This window comes from Ursus arctos, unplaced genomic scaffold, assembly GCF_023065955.2.
Source record: "Ursus arctos isolate Adak ecotype North America unplaced genomic scaffold, UrsArc2.0 scaffold_16, whole genome shotgun sequence".
Taxonomy (NCBI): domain Eukaryota; kingdom Metazoa; phylum Chordata; class Mammalia; order Carnivora; family Ursidae; genus Ursus; species Ursus arctos.
The window spans coordinates 43,456,600-43,468,007 of record NW_026622830.1 but is presented as its reverse complement, the minus strand read 5'-3'; the positions used below and the strand labels follow the sequence as shown (position 1 = coordinate 43,468,007).

Genomic DNA, 11,408 nt, shown 5'->3' with positions numbered 1-11,408 from the left:
AAACCGCATTTCTAGACCATGAACACAGCGAATACTAGCAAGAAAAACAGCTCTCCGCTCCAAGGGGAAGCTTCCAACCACGAGACAAACGCGTACAGCTTTTCTCTCTTGTACAGAAAGAGATTGGCTCTTGTTGCGCCAAAGAGGGAAAGGGGACACAACGCAAAAGGGGGGGGGGGCAAAAGGAGTCACAACGAGAGGATCGGGGTTACCGTCACGCCACACCGAGAGAAGCGGAGACAACACTTTCACCGGGGGTGGGCGCCCCGGGCGCGGACGCGGGTTCAGGGCGCGCAGGGCGCGCTCTCCTCGTGGGTCTCCAAGAGAAGGCACAGTTCCGGGGGGGGGCGGGGTGGAGGGCGCACTCTAGCAGGCCGGACGCACGGGCACCTGCAGGAGGATCACCTGTCTGTTCTCTGACGGGTGGCACTTGTTGATGTGCCGCGTGAGACCAGGCGAGCTGTAGAAGGTGGCCGGGCAGTACTTGCAGGGGAACACCTGGGCGGCGTGCAGCAGGCGCAGGTGGCGCTCCTGGGCGCCCTTGCTGGGGAATGTCTCCCCGCACACCGGGCACAGGTGGCACTCGGCGGACGCGCTCAGGCCCAGCACGCCGGCCGCCTCGCCGTCGCCGGCCGCCTCCTGGGGCGCCTTCTCGTCGGGCCCAGGGTACAAGGCCAGTAGGTCCTCAGCCGGAGGTGCGGGCGGCCCGCCCTTGGCCTGCAGCGCTTGGTGGTGCGCCAGCAGGTGCTTGCGCAGATAGGCCTGGCGGCGGAACTTCTTGGCGCAGTGGTGGCACTCGTAGAGCCCGTCCTCGGAGCCCGACTCGGACACGCCGCCGGGGCTCGGGGTGTCGCGGTCGCTGCCGCCGCCTGTCGCCTCCCGCGCCTCAGCCCTGGCAGCGGTGTCAGGCTCCGACACGCGGGCGGCGGCGGGCGCAGGCCGCGGTTTGTGCCAGCGGCGGTGCGAGGCCAGGTTGGCTGGGCAGCTGAAGACCTTGGCGCACTCGGGGCAGCGGTACTCCACGCGCACAATGCGCGAGCACTTGTGCTGCGCCAGCGCGAACGGGTCGGCGTACTCCTCCTTGCAGAGCTGACAGATGAACTCGCCCAGCGGCCGCGCCGCGCCCCCCGCCCGGCCCCGCGGCGCTTCCACCGGGCCCTCCTTGATCTTGAGCCCCAGCACAGGCGACGTGGTCACCTCGTCCTCGAAGTGCAGCTTGCGGATGGCTTTGGGCTTCTTGGCGCCCGGGGCCTTGGCTACCTTGGCTGGCGGCTCGGCGGCGGCGGCGGAGGGGGGCGCGGGCCGCTTGCCCGGGGGCCGCAGGGAGGCGGCGGGGGGCATCGGGGGCCCGGGCCCTGGGCCCCGGGCCGCCTCGGCGCCCGCGGAGAACGCCGTGCCCATCTTGAGCTCGGCGGGCGCGAAGAGCAGAGGGTCGCCGCCGCAGGTGCCGCCGCCGCCCGTGCCGTTCGCGCCGCCGCCGCCGCCACCGCCTCCGAGCAGAGCGGCGGGCGTGGGGAAGGACTCGGCCGAGACCGGCGACCCGAGGTTGAAGCTGCGCTCGAAGTACTTGTGCTTCTCGTGCTCGCGGCTCACGGGCCGCGTGGGGCTGTAGAGCGGCGCCGGGTGCGCGGCCTCAGGGTTGCCGAAGTGCGCGGCCCGCGGGCCCGGCGGGGGCGGCGGCGGGCCCGGCGCGCAGGCGAGCGCGGCAGCGAGCGCCGCATGGGCGCGCTCGGCGGGCGGCAGCAGAGGTCCCGGCCCCGGGCTCTGCGCCGGGGGCGAGGCTCGGGCGCCCCCGCAGCCAGGCGAGAGCAGCAGCGCGCGGTCGCCGTCCTCGCCGCCGCGGACCCGGTAGGACACGGGCGTGGACTTCTTGCTGCGCTTCACCAGGAAGCCGCGGGGCATGTTGGCGCGGCGCGAGGGCAAGGCACTGGCTCTGTCCCACCTCCGCGCTCGGCCCTGGCGGCCCTTAGTGCCCCCGGCCCATGGCCCGGGCGCGGCGGCTGCGGGACTCGCGTGGCGCCGGCGGCGGCTCGGCCCGGCTCTGCGCCCTGCACGCGCGTCCCTGTCCCCGGGCCCGGGAGCCGCTCCCTTTTAACTGGGGGAGGGGGCCATTGTTCTCGCCTCCCGCTTCCCCCGGAGCCAATCAGCGCGCCCGCAGCTCCTCCGCCTGGTCGGGTGGGAGGGCGACGGGGCGGCAAAAAGGGGGCCGGGACTCGGGGGTCGCCCGGTAGGTGCGGCAGATGTACCTGAGGGCGCGGGCCCCCGCGCGCGCCCCGCTGCCGCCCCGCCCGGCGCCGCCGCCCCGCCCGGCCCAGGCACACGCCCGGCCCCGCCTCCCTTCACGGTCTGCTGCTCCTCTATGGGGAGGCGCACGTGCCTGGGCTTTGTGTCTCTCCTCCGGGGGGCGCGGAGCCGCCAAATGGGCCCGTCCATCAGCACGACAATGCACGCCCCCCTCCCGCGCGGGGATTACCCGCGGGTCGCGAGCAAAATAGCAACAAAGGAGAAGAATGGCCCCAAATATGTCAGGAGGGTTCAATCCGCGAGCCGGAGCGGAGGGGGAAGTTGTGTGCGCTGATTGGGTAGGGGCGGCGGTGGGCAGCAGCAGGCGCGGGGGAGATCTGAGTGGGGCTGCTGGGGCGGGAGAGGGGTCGGGGAGGCGCAGGGACTCCGCCTGGTGCTTGGGAAATTATCAAAAATCGAAAATAGCGGCAAAGCCCAGGCGACCGAGAGTGTCGGCCTGGTGGGCCACGGGACCCAGGACTCCAGCGAAAATGGGACCCTGGGGTTCCAAACTTGGGTAGAGGATCTGGCCTTCTGGCTGCTGCCGGGGGCGATGTTTGCGTCCACGGCCTTCGTGCGCCCGCGTGCGTCTGGGTTTTATCTCTAGTTTTAGAAACAGTTGGCACCGCACTTCTTTAATCGCCAGCAGGCGCAGCCCTGGGGCGGGGCGCGGCGGGGGAGGGGGGCAAGTTAGGCTGGGTTCCAAAAGGAACTTGAATTTCTGAACTTTTTTTTTTTTTTTTTTTTTTTTAAGTTCTCCGAAGCTCAAGGATTGGCATCCTTAGAGGAGCCCAGCCCAGGCCACTCTGAGCCTCCGCGAGGCGCGGGGCTGGGTTGATTCGGAAGGAGTTGGCCAAAGGCCGAAACGCGCGGTCGGCCGCGTGCGCCCCACTGAAGTTGGTTTCCGCTCTCCTTGCGCCGCTTCATGCATTTTCATTCGGAGCGGGCATTTTGTCTGCCGGCTGACATCAGATGCTAAATCAAGGGCTCCAATCAAGGCGCAGCGGAATAAAGGGGCCGCCTGTCTGGGCGCGGGGGGGCCCCCCCGGAGCCGTGCCCCCTTCACCTTTGTGAAGGAAATTAACCTCCCGCTATTGAGCGCCGGTCGCGGCCAATCTGGACGCAAAAGAGACGCGTGCTGCCGGCCGGGGGGAGGTGGGGCAATCTGTCCTCAGAGGCAGGCTGCGGCCTCGGAGAGGACAAGCTGCCTCCCCCCTTGCCACCAGGAAAAGACAACAGCGAGGATCCGCACACTCACAACCCCCTACCCACCACCCGGGCAGCCCCGTTTGGACCCAGATCGGGCCCTTTGCCTTCATCCTCTTTCCAGCCCAGCCCCAAGGAAACACAAAAGGCAGAATCTTTGGGGGACCGGGGCAGAACCCCAAGAGTTCGTAGTGGGCCTGATCACCCACCACTAGGGAACAAATAGCAAAGCCGCAGAAAATGTCATTATGTTGTGAGGAAAATGTCACCCACTTTATTGAGAGAGAAGGAAACGGACATTTTTTTTCTGGAAAGCTCTGTGCACCTATATAGATTATGCTGAGTTTTGCTTATGCTTAATGCCACTGAAGGTATTTAATTATTTTTGGATTTTCCCTCTGAAAATACCCTGGCGAGGAAATTAAGCAGATTTTTAATTTTTTTTTTAAGAATCCACGTGAGCAATAAGTTGTAATGGGGCAATTGTTAGGCGTAATCAAAGGGTTAACCAAAAGGAAAGATATTTGATGATTTTATGTTTGTGATCTTTTTTAAACTCAGACTAAAAAGAGAAGAATACATATAATGGAATACATTTTGAAAGCTCTCACCCTCGTTTTAAAAATGCTAACTGCGGTGAATGCTAATCCTCGAAAAGTTAGAAATTCTAAAATGAGTTTATCTAAAATTTATAAATATGTTTCAATCTAAAAGTAACTGATGTTACTTCCTTGCTCTTTTGAGCGCTGATTAATACTGCTGATGAAATTAGAAGTAGGAGAGGGATTCCGGGACAGCTTTGGCCAATTTTATTTTCTAATCACGAGTCCCATCTGGATTGTGGAATAATAGGGCGGGGGCTCCACACGCCGTCCCCAACTGACTGCAGGGTATTTGGTCTTGCATGTGTAACACTGCTTTCATTCAACAGATAACAGCGAGTTAGTCACCTTGTGAATCCTTTAAAAATAACAACACGCATAATTGTAAAGAGGGCGGGGGGTGGGGGCAAAAAAACCAAACCAAAGCGAAATCCTTCCTGAATGCAGCGAATTCAAACGGGTTCTGAATTAAGCCTAGAGAATCTATTGAACACTATTGAGATACTGAGATTCAATGGATCTTTTGCTTAGTTTGTGGTTTTTAGTCTTGCCAGGGAAAGTGAAATCTGCTTTCAGACGAGTACGGTCGAAATAAATGGAAACTTGAAAGATGCTAGTATTTGAAACTAATTTCATGTCTCAGCACTGGGGAAGAATTAGGCTGAGGGCGCACGCAAACACCAGCAACCTCCAAGTATGTACAGCCTTGGACCTGGTTATAAGTTTCCGTTGTCTTCTGAGTGATCTCATTTCTCAGAATCTGCGCGCCTGCAGTCCCCCGTCCCTATGGGGGCTTCGGGTCGAAACATTTGTCTTCTACTGAGAAGGGCAAAGAGCCACCACGCTGCGCCTCGGCGGCCGGCCTTTACGCACTGCGATTCCGAGTGGGCGCCGCGTGGAGTTGGGTCGCGGAAACACTGAGCACAGCTTTGCCTCCCTCCAGAGGAGGTTCACTGGAGTCGGCGAACAGAGGGATGCAAGGCAGGTCCCCGAAGTGTCCTTCCCAGGCCTCAGGAGACTCCTCCCCTTTCTGTGGAGTCGGTCCGGGCCAGCGCTTTGGAAACATTCGGCAGCCTCATTGCTTCTCGTCCCTGCAGACCCCGCTGCGGGTTCTTCCTTTGACGGCCGCAGGGCCAGGCTCTTTAATTTTTTTTTGGGGGGGGGGGGATACTGGTTTCCCAAGTAGCCGTCGGGGAGCGCGCGGGGGTTCACTGTGAACCCCAGCTCAAGAGTCTAGCTCCGGGGAGCTTCTCGAAAGCGCGAAGCTTGGAAATAGGCGCCAAAGCGGGGGATTTCGGCCTAGGAATTGTCCGGTGGGGTGTCGAGTTGTCCAGGCGGCCACTGAGCTCCTGAGAGGCGGAGACGGGAGGGTCCGCAATCCTACCGCGCTGCGAGTTTAGAGACACTCGGAGGGGCGAGAGGGGGTTGACAGCGCTCCCCGCCAACATCCCTATCCCCACTCTGCTGTGGACCCTTCTCCGGGACTCACAGAAGCCCCACCCCAGGCCCTCCGTGCCCACCAGCCGCGACCCGGCCTGAACCGCTCGTTACCGCCGCCGAACCAGCCGTCAGGTCCTGGAGGGGCCCGCGCCCCAGTGAACGGGGCGAGCGCGGGGCCCGAGCCTGGGAGAGGCTTTGTGTTTGCAGGAATGAGGGGTTGTTGTGTCAGTCCCAGGGGCACGCGAGAGACACGCGCAGCCCGCCCGCCCGCCACCCCGCCCGGCCCGGTCGGGCCTCCAGGAACCTTCCGGGCCCCCGCCCGCGGGCCGTTGCCTTTGTTCGGCACATTAGCATAAAGCTGCCATGGATCTCTCGTTTAAATAATTCCACACAAAAGGAGAGTGCATGAAAGAGAGCGAACAAGGGAGAATCCGCGAGGCTGCGCCTTCCGCAGGGCGCGGGGAGGGACCGCGCTCAAGTATTTCCCTCCCCTCGAGTTTCGAGTGCCCCCGGCAATCTGCTGCGCACCCATTATTCGGCCGGGGGCCGACGGGGTAGCTGGCCGCTTCTTTTATCCTCCCGAGTGTGCCGTCGGGGCCACTGCACGCTCTGTGAAGTGCCCTCGGGGCTGTTTGTTTTTGCCTCGGGTGGGACCCTGGGAGGGGCGGGGGACCAGAGGCTCCGGGACCCCGGGACGGGAAGGGTGGTGTTGGCTTTGGCTGGCAAAGGCGAAGCCAGAAAATGTGGAAAAGCCCAAAGCAGAGAATTATGACAGTTAGAGCTGGAATGGCACTGAACGGACCAGGATGACATTAAACGTGGGGTGCACGAGGGAACTGCTTGCACCTGTGAAGCGGCGGCCCCACTCCCCGCGCGCCGCAGTCTCAGAAAAGGAAGCGACAACACCCTCAGCAAAAACTGACCGGAAAGGCCACGACTCCGATCCTCCTCTTCGTCGCCCGCCCCAGGGGGGACCAAGAGGTGGCCAGTCCCCTTCGGGCCAGAAGGGGCGCACACTTCGCCTTGGCCTCAGTGCCCCCTTTCTTGTGGCTGCTTTGGGGTTTGGGTGTAAGTGTTGTTTCCCCGCGTCCAGTATTCCTCTCCTACCCCCTTTAGCTCCCTGCGACTCCTATCTCTTGCCTCCCTCTTCTGTCCCACTCCCATCCCTCCTGTCCCCCTTTCCTCCTTCTCCTACTCCCCTAGCCTCTTTCCCCACCCCTCCCTCCTGTCTCTCACTTCGTGACACTCGCTGCCCCACCCCAGGTTTCCCACTTCCCACTCTCTGTCTCACCACCCTCACCACCCTCAACTCTCTCTCCCTTAGACTCTCACCTTTTTTTCTCTCCGGTTCTCTCCCTGCGGCTCTCCCCCCCCCAACCCCTTTCTCTCTTGCTCTCTCTCCTCTCCCCTCCCAGCCGCACATCAGTCCCTATCCTCCCCAGCTCTCCTCTCCCCATCTCTTTTCCCTTCCCCTTTCCCCCCTCCCTCCCTCTCCCCCCACTCTTCTCCCCCTCTGGCTCTCCCCCCTCCCCGCAGGCCAACGTGTGTTATTTTATTTGTCTAGAGAGAGCCTATTTGTTCAGTGATGTGTGGCCTCCTGGCCGCCGGCTTTAATGGGGAATGCGGAGGCTTGGTTTCTGTGAGCATTAGCATACAGCTGCCGGCTCGCTGCCCGTCCCGGCGCTCGGGCTCGCCGCATCCCAGCCTTATCATCACCTCTTCTCTCAACCAGAAAACAATCAACAGCTCCTCACAAGCGGCCACTTTCGAGCCCCTCTCCCTTCTTCTTGGCTAGCACTCCCTCACCGGGTGCGGGGTGAGCTCTCTCCCTCCCTTCCTCTCTCTCTCTCTCTCTCTCTCTCTCTCTCACACACACACACACACACACACACACACACACACACTTTTCTTCTAAGGATAAATATTGACTGGCTGGCTTTACATTTTCTCCTCCATGCAGCGCTCCCTTTCCTCTGTCAGCTCATCTTTTATTTTTCTTTGGCCTTCCTGTGATATTTGGGTACAAGGAGCCATTTTTGGAAAGGGGTGGGTGTACTCTATCACAAACCCACATACCAGCATCAGAGGCCTCTGTGAAGCATGGCAGGTGCATGTGATTTGGGGGGAATAAAACTTGGGGGAAATTAACTTTGGTGTTTTCTTGTCACTGTGCTTTGTTCAAAACTATAGAATTCCAAGATCAGCCTTGGAGCCCGAGATGCCCCCAACTCTGTGCTGAAATATGCAGGGACTTCACGCATTCATCTGTCTCTACAGAATCGATGCCTGTGCACGCACAGAGAAGTCCAAATATTGTTCTCTCTGAAGCCCTTTCTTTGGCCAGGCTTTATCATCAGTGAGGAGTAAATATCTTTATTCTCTCGAAGCCCTGAACACGGCCAATGTCAAGGCCAAATCAATGACCCTTGGGTTCTTCTCTTACTTTTAGAAAAGTTGTCCTTGGGTGGTAAAATGCTGACGTGCAACAGAGATGCTAAAGTTCCTGCCCAGACTTGGGAAATGACTCACTTCGTGAATACGGGACGATGGTGAGAATGACCTCACCAGACATTTTGTAGACTAAAACCCATTCTGCACATTTTTCAAATCCAAGCCTACTTTTTAAAAAGCAGCAAAGAAAAACTTGCTGTCGTATGAATGCATGATTCAATTTTAAGGTCGGCATTGTCATGTGGGGTCACATTTATGTAACTAGAAGGCTTTTGATGGTAATACTTGGTTGCAGAAATCCTGTTGATCCTCTGAGGTGGTTCAGTTAATCTCACCCAAGGGTCCCAGGTCCTGTCACAGAAACTTGCTGCATTTACTGATGAATTTGACCCAGGACCTCTCAGGGGAAGGGGGCTAAGGGTGGGGGAATAGATCCTCAAGCTGCCTTATTCACCAGCCCCTGAGATATGGTTCCCTGTGTGTTGGTTTGCAGTTTGAAGAGCCAACCGGTAGGGACTTTTCTCCATTCAAGTTAGACTGTTTGTAGCACGTGGCCGAAGCTGGGCCTCCCTCTAAACGACCCATGCATGTGTGAAACATCTGTGTGAAGGAATTAGCAGACTTTAGTTCTTGCTTTTGCTTGCCTCAGAAAAATTGGAATCTAAATTTTCCTTTTGAGAAGTATCAGTTTGATAGTGGGTGTATAATTCTGTATCACCAACTATGATTTTCCCTCCTTTTTTTTTAAAGTTTTTTTTAAAGATTTTTTATTTATTTGAGAGAGAGAGCACAAGCAGGGGGTGCGGCAGACAGAGGGAGAAGCAGGCTCCTCACCCAGCATGGAGCCCGATGCGGGACTCGATCCCAGGACCTCGGGATCATGACCTGAGCCAAAGGCAAACGCCCAACCGACTGAGCCATGCAGGTGTCCCTGATTTTCCCTCCTAATAGCTGTGTGACCCTTGTAATTGTGCCAACTTTGGCTGAATGTTAATATAAATACATAAAACTTGAAAAACTGCAATTGCATCCATGAAAAACAATTTTAAGCCCTGTTGATCAAAAATTCAGTCGTGAATTGTGTCAGGCTATCTATTAAAAGAGACCCAAATAAAAACTATTGTTGTTCCTCCACCCCTATGTTTTCTAGTGGGCACAAAATTTGCTTTATTTATAAGAAAGAGGGTTTCTGAGCCACGTTACAAGTGACTCGTACCAGAGGCCCCGGTGCAAAGCAACAGTGCGAAGGGTCAAAGGAAATGAACTACACTGATTTCCCACTACTATTTTCTCATCTAAAACCTGTGAGCCTGTGTGATCTTAGAGTTTTTGTTCTCATAACCTACAACGTTAAAATACAGAAATTGTGATAGGAGCTGCCTTATTTTCAAAGCTCACATATGATGTTGGATTACAGGGCTAATATCTCATCATCTGTTTCACCGATTTTCCATACTAGGCACGTGGTTTTCTTTTTCATCACCCAGGAGTATTACTGGGTAAACGGGAAGAACTAACAAAATTGGTGGCAGGGCATTTCCGGAAATCTGTCAGACCCAACGTAAAAACAAGTCTTACACAGTGCGTCCCATTTTGTTGCTGAAATGGATTATTCTGCACTGGAACACGCCTGGTGTTCAAAAGCGGCTCCCTGCCCCAGAATAGAGACCCACGGCCGGGCGCCACCTACTGGGACGATAGAAAACTACAGGCGTTTGTGGAGGCGGAAAAGAAGTCACTAAACCACAATGGTGCTTGGTAGTCAAGCCAGGCTTCAGAGAGGTTTCCTATTTATACTGAGCACTTCCAGGAACTCCACGTGTGAACACAATAAAGTGGAGACCGTGGCCACAACTAAATGATGCCTGGCCATGCGTACATGGGCAGGTGGTAGTGATTATAGTGCAGGTAGTCAAGAATGCTCTTCTCCACCAGTGACTTGTAGATGGTTTCCTGGAAGACTCTTTTGAGATATTTCCTGGGCTTCTCATTCAGGTTAATTTCCTCATCTTCTATCTGCCGGGCTAGCTGTTCTATGGAAGGAAGGTCTTCCTCCTGGAAAACACAGGAAGAGGCCAGATAACAGAAATTACTTGGACAATAAGAGGGCAGTTTCACTAAAATGAAAAAGAGTGCTCATCTTCCTAAGGATGGTCTTTTTTTCCCCCTAGCTTTTTAAATTTTTTATTTTTAATTGTGGCAAAATACACATAAGATCTACCGCTTTAACCATTTTTTTAAAATATAAAGGATAATTTAAGTGGTAACCAAGGACACATATATAAGAAAGTCATCCAATTATGAAGAAAACAGAATTGTGCTATGTACCTCTACTTTCTGTCTGTGAATCTACTACTCTGGGTACTTCATATAAGTATTATCAAACAGCATTAGTCCTCTTGTGACTGTCCTACTGCACCTGGCGTAATGTTCTCAGTGTTCAGCAAGAATAGTAATTTTAAGTTCTTTTTTTTTTTTTAAAGATTTTTTATTTATTTATGTGACAGAGAGACAGCCAGCGAGAGAGGGAACACAAGCAGGGGGAGTGGGAGAGGAAGAAGCAGGCTCCTAGCCGAGGAGCCCGATGTGGGACTCGATCCTGGAATGCCAGGATCACGCCCTGAGCCGAAGGCAGACGTTTAACGACTCCGCTACCCAGGCGCCCCTTAAGTTCTTAATATTCAGATAAAAATTATCTGTAGATCACACTTGTTTTAAAAATAAGAAAGGAAGTGATTAAACATTTTTACATGAAAACTTCTAGATGTTTCACATGATTACCGTCTTCTCAAGAAATAGGATTTAAAAAGCTCTTAAATTCTTAGTCAAGTCAAATTTCATTGACATCTTTAAAGATAAGGCTTAGAAGAGAAAGACAATTATCATATGGTTTCTCTCATCTATGGAACATAAGAACTAGGAAGATCAGTAGGGGAAGAAAGGGATAAAGAAAGGGGGGGTAATCAGAAGGGGGAATGAAACATGAGAGACTATGGACTATGAGAAACAAACTGAGGGCTTCAGAGGGGAGGGGGCTGGGGGAATGGGATAGACTGGTGATGGGTAGTAAGGAGGGCACGTATTGCATGGTGCACTGGGTGTTATACGCAACTAATGAATCATCGAACTTTACATCGGAAACCGGGGATGTACTGTATGGTGACTAACATAATATAATAAAAAATATTATTATAAAAAAGATAAAGCTTAGAGAGAATAGCTATTTAAAGTTGAGATATGCTGTGCATATCTGTAATATATTAGGAGATTTCCCAACGTTTTATTATAGAAGTATTCAAACAGAGGCAAGTTGACTGAATTGTACACTTAGCACCGGCACACACACCACTGGGTTCCATAGCGTTAATGTTTTACCCTATTTGCTTCATCATACACCTGCCCATGGATAGAAGGTTGTTATATAAT

The 11,408-nt window shown here is 55.1% G+C and overlaps 2 protein-coding genes across 2 annotated transcripts in view; both read right to left on the bottom strand.

The window, feature by feature from the left end:
* Positions 1 to 353: 353 nt before the first annotated feature.
* INSM1 (INSM transcriptional repressor 1) lies at positions 354 to 1,934 on the bottom strand. The gene has a single exon (XM_026502838.4). It carries the CDS (start codon positions 1,900 to 1,902, stop codon positions 367 to 369), a length of 1,536 nt encoding a protein of 511 aa, XP_026358623.1. The 5' UTR covers positions 1,903 to 1,934; the 3' UTR covers positions 354 to 366.
* Positions 1,935 to 9,736: 7,802 nt separating this feature from the next.
* Positions 9,737 to 11,408, bottom strand: part of CFAP61 (cilia and flagella associated protein 61) — a 285,814-nt gene continuing 284,142 nt past the window's right edge. Inside the window, exon 26 of the mRNA XM_057312694.1 lies at positions 9,737 to 10,037. Coding sequence (XP_057168677.1) covers positions 9,837 to 10,037 — 201 coding nt within the window. The 3' untranslated portion in view covers positions 9,737 to 9,836. The remainder of the gene's footprint in view (positions 10,038 to 11,408) is intronic.